The sequence below is a fragment of the Tachypleus tridentatus genome, chromosome 9 (genome assembly GCF_004210375.1).
Source record: "Tachypleus tridentatus isolate NWPU-2018 chromosome 9, ASM421037v1, whole genome shotgun sequence".
NCBI lineage: Eukaryota > Metazoa > Arthropoda > Merostomata > Xiphosura > Limulidae > Tachypleus > Tachypleus tridentatus.
The window spans coordinates 67,060,469-67,080,595 of NC_134833.1; the positions used below are offsets into that span (position 1 = coordinate 67,060,469).

Sequence of the window (20,127 nt, forward strand, 5' to 3'; positions counted from 1 at the left end):
TCGTAATCCGAGAGTTGCGTGATCGCATCCCCGTCGCGCCAAACATGCTCGCCCTTTCAGCCGTGGGGGCGTTATAATGTTACGGTCAATCCCAATATTTGTTGGTAAAAGAGTAGCCCAAGAGATAGCGGTGGGTGGTGATTACTAGCTGCCTTCCCTCTAGTCTTACACTGCTAAATTAGGGACGGCTAGCGCAGGTAGCTCTCGAGTAGCTTTGTGCGAAATTCAAAACAAACTCTCATAGGTTATTAGAATCTATATAAATGTAATGTATGTTGTATGCCTATTTTACAACTTCGGAGGGTGCGGATGGATCTTTACCGAAACTGGTATGGAGGTTCATTAAGTCCATGCGGTTTACATGTGAATTTCTGGATTTACATTTTGTGTTTTTCAGTTTTTATGGACAGTTTTTACAATTGCATATAAAGGAAGCAATTTTTAATGTCCTAAGATAGCCTTAGCACAAACGTAAAGGAGCGAGCGATGTCAAAATTATATTTGTTTCGGTGCCTTTACATAAATAAATAGAACACCCTCTGGAGGACAAATCATCCATGTGACAGTTTTTGTTTTTGGAAGTGGTGTTATCAGGTATCTTTCCAATACATTTAATTAAAAGAGAAAATAGCATTACAATTATAATCATGTTTTTTTTTTTTATATAGATAATTAACTGGTCTCTTGTTTTTAGCTTGTGCTGAAACGTAATGATTAAACACACAAGGATAAGAAACTGAGCTCCAGCGCGTTGGAGAGGCCTGTATCGATACGTTAGTACCGGGGCCGGAGAGCCTATGAAGTATAATTAATAATATTGTAATTATTATTATTTTAAATTTATAGACTACATGTAATTAACCAGAATGTGTCGCTGTTAATTAACCCTAATATCAATTAAACTTTTCTCATATCTGTAATATTAAACTGTTGATTATTTTTAGATGTATAGTTTTCAAAGTTGAGACACTATAAGTATTTATATCTTACCTTTAATAGTACATTACCGTTACTAACGAAAAACTTGAATAAATTTGTAGGATGGAAAAAAATGTTTAGAAAATGAACTTTTGTTGCATAGTAAGTGCAAAGTAATACATATGAGTTATTGTATGTTCAAGCTAGTGTTATTCTTCTAACAGGCTTTCATTTATGGAATCGGATGAGATTAGCAGTTTTACAAGAATTTTAAAAGGGGCAATCCATAATTCGTTGAAAAATTTAAGATACTATGCTTTAGTTTTTGCTTTTCTCTAAATTGTGAGTGTGCAAAGACAGACTTGAAGGACTAAATGAACCCATGTCCATAACCTATATGTTATACTAGTATTATTATTAAATTTGTACTATTATTAATATGAAAACAGAAAAATAAAAACTAAACATGTTATAAATATGATGTATAGGAAGGATGTGTACCAATGATCTTTCAGTGCTCTTCCTGTATCCATACCTCCCAAAAAAAGTAAAAAAGTGTAACCCATCCTTTACTTTGGAGTAACTTTTTCTTGTAAATCCTTTAGTTTACAGCCTTTGCTACTGTTATATTAAATAGTTCAGATCATGTCTTTCTTCACTATAAACTTTTGTCTTATTGTCTTCAGAATATGGTTTGAAGAAATGGCATTATTTTTATCAAATTATCTAGAAGAATCCAAACAAGAATACAATACAAGTGTCAGAAGTGGTATTATTTTAGTGATGACAATATGAGCAACAAGGGATAATGAAACTAATAGAGATGATGAAGTAATGGAAAGAAGACCAAGAGGAAATAAATAGTAGATTAGAAATACATCAGGAGGTAAGAAACGGGAATTTAAGAGGAGAGTTAAAAGAAAGAGAAGTAATTATTGAATAAAGAATCAAAAGCAAAAATATATCTGATTAAAGACAGGATAATTGAAGTTATTAGAGATGTACAGAAGGATTACAACAAAAAGAATGAAGTATAAAAAAGGCTGTAGGGACAAAATTGATGAAGTAAAAAAAAGAAATTTATGACAGAATAAAATATTGGGGAAAAATAATCGGAAAAAGGAAAAAAAGCTAGAACTCTTTTTCCACTTCAAGAATTCGAACGTTGGACATCATTAAATATACATTGGAGAACCAGTTTGGTCGACACTTATTACAGTGCTGCTGTGTCATCTGTGTGTGACATGCAGGACCTTTCTAGATTTCTCCATCTATTACATCAAGTACCAGAATTTACCTGACCAGTTTAATAACATAAACTAATGGACTTTGAGGGATATTAGTGTGAGTTCAAAACAATTTAGAGTGAACAGTAAACCATTTTGTTGACCATTTAAAAGGACCAGCATTAATAACATTATGCAACCTCACAGTTAAGAGCCATAACAACTATTAAACATTGGTAAACCTACTTCCCTGCTCGTATGTTGCATTCTATAATGGGCTTGTTTGATTCTCGACATTCAAATCAGATGTGAAGTTCTATGTGACTTTGGAAGATATTGTCATTTGCATTGTCTTCTCTTATATGTTTTATGTGTCATTGAAAGATTGTTTTTTTGCACTGCATTCTCTGGCATGTTTTTCTGTGGTTCTATTAAACTAATCCTTTGACCCTGTTCTAAGATGTTCCCCTGAATATACAATGTCTGTTAGATCAATAGTAAATACTGAATCCATCAAGTTTTTTGTTGTGAAACAGAAAGTACTGGTAAATTAAAACGTCTTTTCATTAATTTCTCTAGGTGTTTGATACAATGTCATATTAATCCAAACTAAGTGTGGAAAGTTGAACCTTATAAAACTTAAAATCCTGTACCCAAAACAAGTTATCACTCACTTGTGGGACAAAAATTTCAGGTGTATTCTCATGTAGATTTCATATCAGATGTCTTATGCAGATCTGATATCAGTTCCATAACTTATAAAAACAAAGGCAGTTAGATGTTTCACGTTTATTATGTCTGATTTCACTAGTAAAGACACGCAGATATTTGACATTTATTATGACTGTGGTTTCACTAGTAAAGACATGCAGATATTTGACATTTATTATGACTATGATTTCACTAGTAAAGACATCATCAGGCTACTATCTTTAATTATTCCAAGTAATTAAAATATTGATCTTAAGATTTCTCTTTACTATTTTTTGATTAATTGAAATTTGACCAACCTGTTGCCTTCACGATTCATTAAAGTAATTAATTGATGGAAATTTGTGTTTCTTCTTATTACTTTATTTGATTATTACAACTCCAAGTAAATAAAATATTGATCTTAAGTTTTCTCATTGCAATTTTTTGGACAAATTCAAGTTGCTTCTATTAGGGGATGACATACCATAGTGATTTTAGAGCCTCATATTTGATTGTTATTTCCACTAGCTATGTGCTCTTTGGGTTGGATGGGGCTTAATATTTGTTTTTGAGTTGAGGGTACCTGCCACTGTTTCCAATTATGACCAGCAGCTCTCAGGCCAATCATTTGCCAATGAACAATGGGTCATTTAATTAAGTAGTTATCTGTGACCAGGGAAGTTTGAAGAGCACACAGTTTTTACTTGTGCTGTCGTTGTTACTTTGAATTTTTTGATGAAACTCATTGCACATTGTATCTTGAAAGACCAACTTTTATTAATATGTTATCAATCAGCCTCTTTAACTTTTAAAAATAACATTTTTAAATTTTCTTTAAAATTTGATCTAATAACATCTGGAAATGGTATAGATAAACAGTAACATGCATCTTATTACAGAAGCCTCATAGGCACTTGAAATGCAGCAGTTACAAAGATTACAGTTTGATTTTTATTAAAATTATTTAACTTCTTATGGTAATTTCAGGCTACTGTACCACTGTTTGAAAATAAAACTATATTTGGGTGAAAATTTTAAACTTTCTGGGCATATCTGTCTATTAATGTGGACAAGTAAGGAATGGAAACCAATGTAAGACTGATTAATATGCACAGCTGACTCAAAAACTATTTATATGAATATCTAGATAGACAAATAGTGTAATATTACTAATCACAGTGTCTCTGATAGGTTGTGTGGAGAATAATCGATTAATGAGCCCAATGATTGATTGATTAACAGATGCCATTAATCTCCTGGCTTTATTAATGGTTAGAACATTTTTATTGTAATACATTTATTACAGAGATTCATGATGATGAGAAATCTAGTTGAAGTAAAATGTATCTCAGGACGGCTGATATGAGTATTGACACTTTTACCAAAAATAAAGCAGAGAATGACGTTTCAATTTTCTTAGGTAATCTTCAGGTTAACAAAAAGAGAGTTTGCAACTGATTGCTGACGGATGCATGTCTTAGGGACGAGGGCACTTCTCATCTCTGAGATATGTGCCTGGCAAAAGTTAGTTGCAAACTCTCTTTGTTAACCTGAGGATGACCTAAGAAGGTTGAAACATTGTTCTCTGCTTTACTTTGGTAAAAGTGTTAATAACCATACCAGTCATTCTAAGACACATTATTACAGAGTTTGTTTTACATTTTTGACAAATGGATTTAGGGCTAACCTAAATCTTCTAAGATGGTCAAACTTCATAAATATTTATTGGGTTTGTGCTTGAAAGTATTGTTAGCAGTTTAGGAACCTGAATGATGAAACAATGTCATTTTTATCTTTAGCAACAATGTAGAAAAAGTACACATAATTAGTTATACTGATAAGTGAGTTGATTTTAAGTCTTGCCTAGGTTGGTAGCTTGCTCTGATTGGAAGTTAATATTTATTTGACTATTTACTATACTGAACTACTACAGTAACACTGTTGTCTTTAGGAATTTTTTTTTTTTCCAAATATAGAAAAGTAATATGATGAGTGAAGCTTTAGTAAACTGTGTGCTGTCTCTGATTGGTTTTAATAACTTGTTTAAACTACTGTTATTTAGAATGTGTACAGGCAAGTGATACAATGTTCTTTGCAGGAAAAGTGACACAGATTCAGCCATCTTGGTCAGCTGTTAGTTTTCAGTTGGATACATCTTTTCATTTAATAAGATTATCTCTGTAATAAAAATATATTTTGTCCTTGTTCAGCTATTGGTTTGTTTATCACTATTAAAAAATTACTGTTTGTATATGCTTTACATAAAACTTATTGTCAGATTTATATATATATATTTGTGTGTCTATACAAATTAAAAACAACCTGAAGAAGAAGACTAAGTTTTGTTATTATCTTCATGGTTCACTTAAAGTAAGATGGTTTGTTATTATGAACTTTATACTTTCTGTAAGTATTAATGGATGTGTAATGCAAACATGGTTTATTTATTTAAACATTTTAGGTGAATTACAGATTTCTGAAATAGATTCTATAACCCATTTAACATATCAAATGGCTATATTTAAACTCAGGTTTTGTTTCGAATAAACATATCATCAGTTGTGTTCCTTATTGCATAATTTGAAGAGAATCTGTTTGTATGTACTGAATAATATATGGTGACTTAGGATGAAGGAAAGTTTCTGAGGCTGGTGTAAAGTGTAATGTAATTCAGCAGTTCCCAATCTGTGGATAGTTTTCTGGGAGGATATGAGAGAAATTTTAAGTAGAAAATAAAACTAACCATTGAAAGTTGTCAATCAATGAAAACTTTAGTTTTGACAGTTACAAATTGTGAACATAATTATCTGATGTTTTTATTTATTGTCTACTGGTAACGATGAATTTAATAAAGTCAAATTGTTGTAATTATGTGGTTGATTCTTGTATTTTGTACAGATTTCAATTGAGTGGCTTCGAAGTATTCTGGTATGACACTGGAGTAAGTAACTATAGATGGGTTCAGGTAAGTAGAAATGTCTTAGTTAATATGTTTTTTTGTTGAAAGTATTTGGCACTGTCACATATAATTCACTTATCGTTGAAATGTGAAAATCCTTTCCTAGTCTGGAAGATTGTGTGTTGTCCACAAACATTTTGTTTGAGTTCTGAGCATCTTTTACACAATGCACAGCATACATCAACTTGCCCAGAGTTTTCTGCTCTCCCTCTTTCCACATGATGTATTGTACTTGCATGAGAAAGACGTACAATCAGGTTTACATGTTGAAAATGATGCTGTTCAGGTTGCAATGAATTTCAAAGTTAACATTAACTTTGGTGCAAATATTTTCATAAATACTAAAATTTGTACATCTTATTTGGAGATTACTGTTTGTCTCTAGTGTGCAGGAAGATTTATACTTTTTTTTTTCTCAGGTCTGTTTTATTCTAAATCTTGAAACTATGTTTCTTACATCTGAGAGTGCTAGAATCATATTAGATGATTCATTACTTAAGTCTCCATTTCTAACCACCACTTCTCGAAAGTTGGAATATTACTCATGATTTTAGAAACTATTAAAATGTTAATAGACTTGATATTACTGTTTAAGTTATTGACCCCAAGATTAGTTGTTTTTACTTTAACTCATTATCAGTTTTATGCTTTATTTGCTATAATTTATCTTGCTTTGAGACTTCCTTCTTCTGCACAATTATTAGTTATTCTTGTTCTTCTGATTCGTGGGTCTTTTATGTTCCTCTGATACTAACCCATAGTGCTGTGTTAAAAGGCACTCTTTTTTTTTTTAATCCCTGTAATTTCAGTTGACTTTGAAGAGTTGTTTTCTTGCTTTACTTTGTATTTGCAGATATTTCACCTGAATTGGTTCTCTTTAAAGGAGAACTTAGCAGGAGTACATTAAGACTCTTGCATCTCAGTTTACTTCTGGTTGTCTTTGATTTTCAAGATTATAAGCAAGTACTAATTTCCCTCTTGCCTTACCTACAGAGTCTACTTCTCAGATGATGTTTGCAACATTTACTCATACCGTTTGACCCTTTGAATGACCAAATATCAAATTAGGCAAGGTGGGTATTCTTGACATACTTGTTCATTGGCTCTTATATTTCTAACAATTTATTCATGTGAACTTTTGTGGAATAATCTTTGATCATTTCTTTATCTGTGGGGCTCTTGGCTCAGAAATTTTTGTACTTTGATAGATCCTTCTGTTTGGTTATAACTTTCACTTTCCTCTTCTGTTTTAGTTTCCTATTTCTTCTGACCCAGTTTGCTTAGAACTTCCAGGTGACGAAGTCTCAGATCTCCTTTCTCTACATTTTTACTTCCATTGTTTTCTATAAGAAGCTGAGATATTGGAAAACGATTAATATACAGCTCATTTCAAATTGGAAAACATGAGGTCATTATGTAAGTTTATTTATCATGACCATTGGATGATAAAGGTGGATATACAGGATGTTTATCTTCCTATCTCTCTTCATCCATTATCACATCATTTTTTGCCATCAAGGAATGATTTATAAATTCCTTGCCTCAGCTTTATGCATTTTCTGTTGAATAGTCAAAGTGTTTGATACTTTTCCCAATACATTGACATTGAGTTTTACTTTTATATAGATGATTAACTTTTTCTGATCCTTTTTCCATTCTTGCACACACTTGTGACCACATCTATTGGGCACATCATCTTTATCTACAAATCCCATTTAGTACCAACACAGTATTTGGTTCATCTGGGATTTTGGATCAGTATGATTTAGAGATCACATCAGTTATCATTTTTGTTGTTGCAAGCCTTGGTATCTTGTGTTCATGTTCTTCTGTCTTCCACACTTACCATCATTGACATTCCTCTGTGGCATGTCCCATTATGTTGTGTTCAATAAGAACTTTCTTCTCAGTGATACGTGACTTCAGGTCCATTATCAAGATAGTGTATCCTTCTTACCTTTGTCTTTTCAAATACCTCTCTCAAGGATTAGAATGCTGAGTCATTCTGGTTATGGATTAAGAAGCAACATCTTACATCAGCATGTTAGAACTTTCAACCATTTCAGTATGCTTGTGTTGCATTTCTAATCTTCTTAATGACTGTTATGTGTTAGTTCAGACACAAAAAGTCTACTGTGACAGCTTAATTCAACAATGAGGGTGGTACTTGTTCTCCTAGCCTTTGTTTTATCCCCACCAGTTTGGCTATATTTGCAATGTGTTCATCTGAGACTGAAGTTGGGGTGATTCTTGACATTCTAGAGAGAACTTAGATTCATTTTTTTCCTCCACCTTCTTTTAGTCTATTAGCTTTTCAGTCTGTCTGTGAGAGAGTGGTGAGTTTGTGGACTTGTGACACTGTGGTCCAGGGATCAATTTCCTTGCATTATCCACCAGCTACCAAGCAAGGTGCCATTATTGGTCAACTTAATAGAATTGAGAACACTGTGGATCTCCAATACTGTGGATATTAAGACACAAGTCATAATCAAATTTCGAAACCTATTGTTGTTCAAAGACTATCTATATAATTACATTATTAAGACATTTCACAGTTTTGATTCACAAGATATTAACAAACATAAAAAGAAAGTACCACATCAGGACACTGTTTTATGGATTACATCCTTTCTGTATGAACCTTTGACTACTTACCTTCATCAAGTGATTAAAAGATCTGGTTTAAATATAAAAATGTGGTAGAAAACTGAAGAATATACTCACTTCTTCAGGTTTTAATAATGAAAATACATGTAAATTAAAAAAAGTGAATGACTTAGAGAAATCCTGCACGCTTGAAACACTGCAAGTGAATTCAGTTGTCCGATACATGATCATTTCAAAGAACACATGAAAATCTAGACAAAAAAGAAACTACTACTGACTATTACTTAACATAATCAATGGGACACCTTTTACATTCAAGTTTTAGAAATTTGTCATGATTTTCTTGACAGAAAATAAAATGAATCACTTTTGATTCAGCACAGATGCCTTTTCATTAATAGGCACAATTCCTGTCTCCTTTGATATCATTATTAATTTTATCATTTTCATTTGATCTAGTTTTATGTTATTAATATCATTTTCTCTATTTCTGTTAAAAATGAGTCAAAACTGTTCAACTATACATGTATCATGTACAGTTTTCTGTTACATTTTTGTAGCTGTATTTGTTTTCATTAACTGTCATTTAAAATCAGTTTAGTGATGTTCATAGACCTTTGATAAAGGTGTAAGTCGAAATGTTGGATACAAGTAATTAAATATTTTTTCTGAAGTTTTTGTTGCCTTTACATGAAAAAGGTAAGTATGTATTTGTTGAAGTTAATATTTTCCTAAATTAAAAATTTATTTCCAGCAATACTTACCTCTGCTAACACTCTCCCATCTTTACTCATACTAACATCTGGTCAACTAAAGTCAGTTTCAAAAAAGTAATAACATTACCTGAGTGAAGTGCTTATGTACAGTATTGTAATAGATTGAGGGTGCATTGATATGGGTGGAGAGAGTGCATTAGACCAGTATGCCAATGGTAACACTATATAACACAAATTTTGTTCCTGGATAGTATGTGCTATTTTTTAATTGCTTATGTTGTAAAAGTACAGAAAATGGCCATTATTCCCTTGAAACTTTGATTTTGGGACCTGGATAATGAAATTTAGAAATTAACCTATTTTCTGTGCAAAAACGGGCAAGCTTGCACATTTTCATTTACATAAGGTCTGAATAAAACAACATTTGAATCAAGATTTACATGTATTTATACTAAAGTTATATAAAAATGAACAAAAATGTTTAGAAGTGAGTAGTTTTTCGAGATTTGTGAGTGTAATATAAATCACTTTCACGTATCAGCCCTGAAATATAGTCTCCCATCATGTTTTTGTTATAAGCTTCCAGTCACAAAAGCAAAGTTTGAAGAGAAAATAGGTCTTTTCCATTTACTTTAGGCATAAGCAATTGGGAAATAACATTTTCTGCCCAGGAACAAGAAAAAGTAAAAATTTTGTTACATAGTGTAATTAAGTGAAATGTAAAAGACTGGAGCAAGCTAGAAAAAATCAGACCAATGCGTAGATCTAAGGGCAAAGGAAGAAAACCCTGGCAGTTGAGTGATAGCTATCAGTGTGAGGGGAGGTGAGTATTATTGGAAATGCCTTTATAATTTATGAAAATGTAACTTTTATTTTTCAGACTTTTCTTCAAATGTTTATTTAAATGAAAATCCTTGAATAAAAGTCAACTGTTTATTTTGGTTCTCAAACTGTTGTGAGACTAACGCAGGTGTTTTTTCTTTCAGATAACACGTAGAAAGAACTACACATATATGTTACCATTTAACTCTTTTAAGTACCAAATTAAAAATGTTTTTGGACACTTTACCATTTCATAAAACATAACAAATGACTCCTCCACTTGATATACAAAAAATTGGCCATAAATATAGTGTTTGAACTGACCCAGCAGTAAAGGACTGTGAGTTTAAACAAATAGATACTAGGGGTTATTACAAAAATATCAGTAATTTGTAACTGTCTTTTACATTTAAAAGTAAAGACAGCAGAATAAACAATTTTTACAATATCCAAACATTTTGTATTGTAATTATTTAAAGAACATACTTTATAAACTGAAAATTCTTCACTAGAACTTAGTTTACTATAGTACCTATAAAATCAATATTGATAGGAAACAATCAAATGGATCTTCTAAATTTTGGGTTTGATATCCACATTGTTCTAAGATTAACTCAGTTTAATTTACAAAGTAGGAAGTTGTAAAGGCATGGATTTAGTTAGTTTGTTTACTATAACTAGTACTGTTAACATGTTGTAATCTCTGTTTAGAAAATGTATACCTTCTTACAAAGCTGGTTTCCTTTGGTCTTTAATCCTTCTGTAGTCAAAGAGCAACTTGCTGCTGTGGAAAAAGAAATATTTAAAATAAACCAAGAGGTACAATGTCTTCTTCAGAAACAGAATACTTTGAAAGAAAGAAGAAATCAGTTGAAGATTCAGCTGGAACAGGAAGCATCTGCAGAGTTAGCCAACATCAACTGGAAACATACAGGTTAGTTGTAATAATGATTCACTGTATTTAAATTAAGTTACAATGTTTATCACAAGGACTATGTGACTGTCTCATTCAGTTGTTGCTGTTTTATATCTCAATTTCCAAAGCAACAGAAATAGATATAAACTCTATTATATTACTATTGAATAATCTGTATTCTCTGTGAAGGTATGGGAAAGGTACAGTATGTAAAGTTTTCAAAACAAAAGCTAACTCCATTAAAATATAGAACAGGTAAACATTTCTTTATAATTGCCACATACAAAGCATTGTACTAATTTCTGTGAATAGATAAGAATTAATATGAATTTCCAAGATTTTACATTTATCAAAAACTAGACATAAAAGTTGTAAACTATTTGGAATTGTACATGCTAATATAATTTTATTGAAACATCCCACATTTATGAAGGTAACTTCTTTCTAGATTTAACTGGGGAAATTTAGTGAATTTCTAGTAATAAGTAACCAAATATGCATCAGTTAAGATAAGTTTTATTATGTAATTGCAAAACAAATTTTAAAAGGAAACAATAAAATGTGTAGGTTGACTGGAACATTGTCTTATTCATTTATTTAGTATGTTGGATTCTGTAAGCTAATTTACTGCACTTTTTACCTACAGTTTTGTACAGTGTGTTCAGTGATTGTTACTGGTTCACTGTATAGAAGTTGTATATTAAAAGACACTGATAGTTTTACTGTTTAATATTATATAAGTGTTTCACATATATTTTGTTTGTTTTCTTATTAGAAAGTTACACGTTAAAGCTTAAAAACTGTTTATGTAGTGCTTGGGTTGCAAATTATTTTTAAAATTAACATTTCAATTACTTAAAGTTACCAGAGTATTGTATGAGTTACTAATGTGGTTTAACCTTAGAGCTAAATCATTGAAAGATAGTGAAGCATTTATGAGTTACCAATTAGTTTTAAAAAATACAGTTTAAGTTTTTGTAAAATTGGTAAGTATTGTATGAGTTGCACATTAGTTTTAAAGTTTACAGTTTAATGTGCTGAAAACATGATAAGTATTGTATATGTTACATGTTAGTTTTAAAATCTACAGTTTAATGTGTTGAAAACATGGTAGTATTGTATGTTACAACTTAGTGTTGTACAGATTTGGCAGTTTTAATTTGTGTTAACATGAACAAGTTTTAATACTGAGGAAGAAAAGTTTCACCAGTATCATACTTCTAGAAAGAAAAACTTCATTTTCTGTTGTTTTTACAATCTGTTAATAAAGTTACACACATAATTGTACACTATATAAAAGTTAATTATAAAAATCATGTTAAAGTAAATGTTGTTAATTAATTCTTTGTAAAAACAAAATATATATTATTTAAAAAAAATATAATTCTTTATCATTGAAGATATGATCATTTAGGTTTCAGTGATGGCATTAATAGCTTTTTCTACTAATTTTTTCGTTTCTTAGATTATCCATGGTCGAAAAAGTTAGAACTGACAATGCATGATGTCTTCAAGCTGAAAACATTTCGGCCGTTACAGCTGGAAGCGATGAATGCAACATTGAGTGGTCAGGACTGTATTCTTATTATGCCAACAGGTGGAGGTAAAAGTCTCTGCTATCAGCTTCCAGCACTGATATATACAGGTATTTATTCTAGTTACCTGTTTCTGTTTCTACAGTCATCTTATTCTTCAGTGGTTTGCTATTCTGACATCTTTTAATGGCTGGCAAACAAGTTATCTATTTAGAGTTCATGTGTTTGAGTTTGTGTGTTCTTTAGTTCTAGATCCTGTCATCTTTGATATTCTAAGTTGAGGTTTATTAAGTCCTTTGAAGTCCATTATAATAAAATGTGAAAATTTTAAGGTCTGAGTGTATTATTACAAATATAAAGTTGCATGTGTGTATATGTACTTTTTAAAAATGTTTACTTTGAGTTCTGTAGGACTGTTTTCATGTAGATATTTAAGTTAAAATGTCGTAAATTAGGAGTAGCTCAAATATACTTAATAATGTACTGTGTATATGTTTATCACATTTATGTTTAAAAAGCCAACTGCAGTCCATCAGTTTGTTGCAAGGAAATGTTTTCTTAATTAAATGTCACAAGTGCCATGATTATTGTTTGGGACACTTCTATGTTATCATAATTATCTGTAAGAAATAATAAGTGTTTTCTCACCTGTTTTTATTTATTTTTAATAATTCAAATATCATTCTGTCAACACAGGAATTAGTATAGTAGTCAGTCCACTAGTGTCTCTTATGGAAGACCAACTCATGGCTCTCACAGCTTTAAAGATTTCTGCAGCTGCACTGAATACTGGCTGTTCTAAAGAAGAGGTCAATAAAGTTCAGAATGCTATGAAAGATAAAAATTCTGATCTCTGTCTCCTTTATGTGACACCAGAAAAGTTAGCCAAGAGTAAAAGGTTCATGTCTCTGTTGGAGAAAGTTTATGAAATGGGAAGATTTACTAGGCTGGCTATTGATGAAGTGCATTGTTGTTCACAGTGGGGACATGACTTTAGACCAGGTAATCTAGGAATAACTGAAAGTTATAGATAGTGTACGTGACTTTAGACCAGGTAATCTAGGAATAACTGAAAGTTATAGATAGTGTACGTGACTTTAGACCAGGTAATCTAGGAATAACTGAAAGTTATAGATAGTGTACATGACTTTAGACCAGGTAATCTAGGAATAACTGAAAGTTATAGATAGTGTACGTGACTTTAGACCAGGTAATCTAGGAATAACTGAAAGTTATAGATAGTACACGTGACTTTAGACCAGGTAATTTGTAAGAAACTAATAAAGATATAGATAACACGTACTAATGTTTTTCAGGTATTACAACAAATTAAGTTATGAGGCATTCAAGTATTCAATTAATAGAAACTTTCCAAAGGAGAAGATAAAGTATGTAACCTCCATACAGAAACTTTAATATTTACAGTTAAAAAATATATATAATGTAAAAATATTATCATTGTAATATTTTTTATAAATCTAAGTTAACAATCCCCAGAAATATATACTTACACATTTATTTTAATGTATTGTAATTTATTTATATCAAAGTAACGCAAACTAAATAAATTTTATATTGATATTTTTACAGCTTATTTAGCCATTGGTATTGATTATAAATTATAAACTCCTTTATACTGAACTTTTTGGTGTGTTTTCTATATTAATACTTATGCAATAACTAAAACACACACTTCACAGATGAGACAAATAAATACCACACCATTAAATCTTTAGACTAACTGTAGAAATGATTTTAAGCACAAGACCTGTACAAACAATTTGATAAACTATTTACAAGACAAGTTTGTTCTGACATGCAGTGTTTTAACATGCTAGTTTCCAGACACTCACTCATGGCAAGTAGTGAGAAAAATGACATAAAATCAGATGTCATTCTTTGATACCCCATATTATATACCACTTTATAACATAAGGTAATGATTGTATATACACTTAATTCATTATGAAGTACAAATTTTCAGTCAATAATCTGGACATAATAGGTTCAATGCACTGGTGTCTTTTAGTTATGCCTTGCTGATTCATTTAATACATGTACTTTTATTCTGTTTATTTAAAAGTTACAAATGCTTCAAGATTAATTTTTATGTACATACAGATTGATACAGTCAGCTGTGTAGAGTGCCTTGCTTCTTTCTCATGTTTGAATGCAGTGTATTTGTAGCTGTAACAACAAAGTTTAAACTAAACAATTTATCACTACATTAAGGTTGGTTATGTCTAGTGTTTCTTGTATGTAAATGTTATATATTTGTAGCTGTAACTACCAAGTTAAAACAATTTAGTACTGATTAAGGATGATAAGAGCTAGTGTTTCTGATGTGTTCATACTGCAACAGATTCATTTGATGAGAATTGAAGTTTAATGATGAATGACAGAACAATGGCAGCAACAACAGATGTTCACAAATTTAAATTTTTAATGTTTCAGAATATACATATTCCATGTTATCTAGAATATGGTATGTTATTAGGTACAGATTATAAAATTTAAATATTTTATAAAGTAATTAAAATACAGAATAAAAGGATGAATAAATTAAAAGACAGTCAGATAAATAAATGATAAGATAATGAAACAAAATTATATATATATTCAGAACAGAAATATTGTAAAGCTGTGTTATTATTCAAAGTTAGGGGTTCATGTTAGGGTAAATGTAAACTTTAGGTAACCCATACATGAGACCTGGGTGAGAGTCTGATGGGTAAATGTAAACCTTAAGTGACTCAACCATTAGATGTGGGTGAGAATCTTTAGTGTAAATGTAAACTTTAAGTAACCCATACATGAGACCTGGGTGAGAGTCTTTAGTGTAAATGTAAACTTTAGGTAGCCTATACATGAGACCTGAGTGAGGGTCTTTAGTGTAAATGTAAGCTTTAGGTAGCCTATACATGAGACCTGAGTGAGGGGTCTTTGAGACCTTGGTGAGGGTCTTTAGTAAATGTAAGGTAACTTACATGAGATCTGGGTAGCCTGAAGGGTAAATGTAAGCTTTAGGTAGCCTATACATGAGACCTTGGTGAGGGTCTTTAGTGTAAATGTGAACTTTAGGTAAATGTGAACTTTAGGTAACCCATTTAACCAATTTAACTTATTCCATACTATTTAAGTTAAACGTTTGTTCCATACTGTTTAACCACTCAATTTAACTTACTCCATACTATTTAGGTTAAACATTTGTTCCATACTGTTTAATCATTCAGCTTACTACTTGTTCCAGACTACAAATTTCTAGGTGTCATGAAAAGACAGTTTCCCAAAGTACCAATCCTTGGTCTTACAGCTACTGCCACATCTAAAGTAGTTAGTGACGTCCAGAAGATGTTGAATATTGGTGGATGTCTTGTTCTCAAAGCATCATACAATAGGCCAAACTTAAAATATGAGGTAAAACAGCAAATACTTTTCTATTTCGATAAATTTATTACATGGAATGTGAGACAAAACTATTGCTAATGATGTTATGAATAGAATCCTGAAATGTATAGTAGTGTCATAGGTTTTGTGTTAAGAAATCACTATTCATCTGTCTTTTGATCCACTTGTACTTTTAACTTCTTCAGTTGTATTTATCGAGAGGCTTAGCAGTAACTTAGAGTGCTTACAATACAAAAAATAAGGAACTTGTGAACCTAGCAGCACAAATAGCTCATTATGTAACTTTGTGCTTATTATCATTCTTCATGTATATTAGATGTTATTAAACGTGAAATAATATAAATACACCTGAAGTGGTTCGTTTCACTTAATGTTTCTCAGTAATGAATGATTTTAAATTTAAATTAACCAAATAATGTATTTCTGATTTTCTAGAATGTACTGTAGGTTTACTATTTATTGTTATTATCTACATTTATTATCAGATACAATGATTATATCATGTAAAACCTGATGAGAAATCTAGTTAATTTTTTGTCGTACAGCTGTACCATACACATAATGTGTACATGTACTTTCATAGAGCTGTACCATACACATAATGTGTATGTGTACTTTCATAGAGTTCTACCACATGTAACTTGTATGTTTACTTTTATAGAGTTCTACTACACATAATGTTTACTTTTACAGAGCTCTATCACACATGCAACATGTATTACTTTCATAGGTCTCTATGATACATGTAACATGTATGTGTACTTTAATACAGCTCTACCACATGTAACATATATGTTTAGTTTCATAGAGTTCTACTGCACATAATGTTTAATTTCGTAGATCTATACGACACATGTAACATGTATGTGCACTTTCGTAGATCTCTACAACATTGGTAACATATGTGTACTTTCGTACATCTCTATGACACGTGTAACATATGTGTACTTTTGTAGATCTCTACGACCCGTGTAACATGTATGTTTAGTTTCATAGAGTTCTACTGCACATAATGTGTGTTTGCTCTTCACACGTGTTTCTAATGTCATAGAGATGTACCATATGTAACATGTACATGCATTTTTCTAGGTGTGTCGACTGCATTTAGGGTCAAACTTATTATTTTAGAAATTAGAAATAGTTTCTCTCCTTATTAAAACAGCTATTACAAAGGATATAAAAGTATCACATAGGTCTAGCTAGCTCTTAGTGGTACATTTGAGGGATTATAAAAATAAACAGAAGGTTTCCATATTTGCTAATACAGGGGACCCCAACAGGTAATAAAAGTCACTTTATACTAACAAATTAAAATAGAATGAACTTTTCTGCCATTGGACAGATAATTTATATTTTCTTTAACTCAATAATCCTTCATATAGGGTTACACAAAGTGAAATGTTGGTCATTATTCTTCATTCTGTTTTCAGGCCAACAAATGTAATGGATGTAAACAGTTAAACATGTTAACATAAACATATAAAGTGATGTCGATTCTAACATCTTGCATTTTAGTTTCTGTTTCTTCCATCAGTAGTGTGAATTTAGTCATTTGTAAGCAGGGTTTTGGATGTTCACATAGACTTCTGGTTCTGATGATGTCATATTAACAGTCATACAGTGGTGTGATAAATTCGTCCTTTCATAATGTTATTTTTTAAACATTTCAGTGAAAAGATTTTTAACAGCTGGTTAATAACTATAATGCACATATATGTAACATTTCCCAAACTTAATATTGTTCATTAAACATGTTATTACACTGTACTAGCATCAAAATATAACAAGTAACAAAACTTTCAATTCTGTGGTAAATACATTTAGTACACCTGGTATTTGTATTATACCACAATTACCTTAATTAAGTGTTACTCTGTTAATGTTCCTCATTGGTTATTTTGAAGAGGATATTTTGACACCCTTGCTACAACAGTTGACCTCCTTCAATCCAAGATTGTAACAACCACATGTTGTTGACATGCTTGCTACAACAGTTGACTTCTTTTGATCCAAGATTGTAACAACCACACACATTGTTGACACCCTTGCTACAACAGTTGACCTCATTCAATCCACGCTTGTAACAACCATACATTGACACCCTTACTACAACATTTAACCTACAAACCAAGTTTGTAGCAACTACAGATTGTTGACATCCTTATGACAACATTTAACCTTCTTTAAACCAAGTTTGTAACAACTACAGATTGTTGACATCCTTACGACAACATTTAACCTTCTTTGAACTGAGTTTGTTGTGTCTTCTCCACACAAGTTAAATACTTTTACATAAAATTCACCATTATATGTATATTATTATATGTATTTATGAAAAAATTAATTCATTTTTAGCATTTAAAAATTCTAATTTTGTGCACAGTTACAAATTATACATGTGTAGTACAAGTGTTAAATATTGGCTAATCCTGATGAAATCTTGAGTGATGATAAGATCCCTCCTCTTACAGGGGGAGGTTCATGGGGTTTGATTGAGGGGATTCTAACATACACTTGACATGCAACACCTGTGTCTTTAGTACAACTGCATATTGTATATATTATTATAGTGTTTTATGTAAGTAGTCTATAAAGAGTGAAATGAAGCTACTGTATGATTGGTAGTAAAAATTAGTTATAGTTACAAAGTGAACTATATTCTAAATGAAACATATATTAGTTACTTAGAATTTTGATGCTTGATTACGAACTTACAGGTGTGTTTTTGTAAACAACAAAATGTTACTGTCATTTGTTTTTCTTTGTTTCTTTTTGCAATTTTTTTTAACTTTCTAGGAATGTTTTCACTTAAGGATTTTATATCTAGTTTACCCTTTGCATTTTCTTGTAGATATGTTGATTAACTGCACCTTTCTTTTTTTCGTATCTTTGTCTGTCCATAATACCAAGAACACTCTGACCAAATTGTATACCAATAAATTCATGTGAAAATTACATAGCTATGTGTCATACTAATGCAGGAATTTGTAGCACTGGAAAAAGTACAAACCAGGTTTTATGAGAAGAAAGACACCAGTTCTCTCTCCACCTGAACTAAGATAACATTTATTCTGACTATACAATTATATATAGTACATGTTTTCCTCTTATTTTTCTATTTATGGTCCTGAAGTAATCAGGAAATTATTTTTATTTAGGTTATTGCCAAAGCAAATAGCCAAGAGAAATCAATAGACCAGTTAGAAAACATTATCACAAAAAGATTTTTCAATCGATCAGGTAAGATTGATTATTGGAAAAATAAATGGCTTTCTTGGCTAGTTTCCTGTTATATGAATTGTTTTATTTGACAGCCTATTTTTCAAAACAATAATGTTACTGTTTCTGAGATTTTAAGTAATTTAATTAGTGTAATTCTGGTGATATTTATTTATTTTATGAAAGTTAATAAATTGCCCTTTAAGTACACTGTCTGAAAATTATTTTATGATCCCATCACATTGTTACAGTCTATGTCTAGCCATGCTCTATCTTTCATTGTAGTTTCCATTTTTGAAAACGACGTGCCATAAATTTGTCATATACAAAGCACAACACTCTTCCCTCTTTGCTTTCAATAATCCACTTAGTTTACAAAAATGACGATTATCATGTGCTCATTTCAATTCTGCAGTTGTACAGAAATTCATAGTTTCTGCTACTTTCATCTTGTCTGTTACGTCTTCATATGAAAGAGTGTGAACATCTGTTTCATTTTGTAGTTGCTTGAAGTGTAGAACAGTTAAATGAATATTTAATGGAAGTAACTTATATACATCTGAATTATGTTACTTTCCATATTAAGATCCTCTTTCTTATTTTATGTGCTGTTGCCTGGACAGGTGGATGGCATTTGACATTGACATTTGTAGTTGTTACAATACATGGCACTTTGCTTAACAGCTATGATTCATTGTTGGTTAGATTTTTCTTGGGGGTGGGTTTCTTGGTGTTTCAAATTGATTCATACTTTACATTAAATACAAGGGATATCATTGTTTTAAAAATTATAAATTCTCAATTTAAACATTTCTTTATTATCTGATTGAATGAATATTTTACATTGACAAGGGATGTTGCATACCTTCAACATAAATAGATTACATTACATTACTTAGAAACAGTATGAATATGTAGGTTTGTTACAGTTTGACTGTATGTTGAATGATGTTATCACAATTTTACATTGTCAATCAGTTTAATATAATGTGCCAGTCCTCTAAAAGTGCATGAAATTATGAGGAAAAAAAGGAATTATTATATTTGTAGAGAATTGAATAAAAGAAAACGAATAATATAATTGTTTGACAGCCTTCTCACGAGGGAG

At 31.0% G+C, this 20,127-nt stretch overlaps 1 protein-coding gene across 1 annotated transcript in view; it reads left to right on the forward strand.

Annotated features, from left to right (window-relative positions):
- Positions 1 to 444: 444 nt before the first annotated feature.
- LOC143225378 (ATP-dependent DNA helicase Q1-like) overlaps positions 445 to 20,127 on the forward strand; it is a 30,268-nt gene continuing 10,585 nt past the window's right edge. The window contains 7 exon segments of the mRNA XM_076454664.1: positions 445 to 594; positions 5,736 to 5,802; positions 10,708 to 10,875; positions 12,323 to 12,502; positions 13,089 to 13,394; positions 15,643 to 15,809; positions 18,959 to 19,040. Of these exon segments, the coding sequence (XP_076310779.1) occupies positions 5,793 to 5,802; positions 10,708 to 10,875; positions 12,323 to 12,502; positions 13,089 to 13,394; positions 15,643 to 15,809; positions 18,959 to 19,040 (913 nt within the window). The 5' untranslated portion in view covers positions 445 to 594; positions 5,736 to 5,792.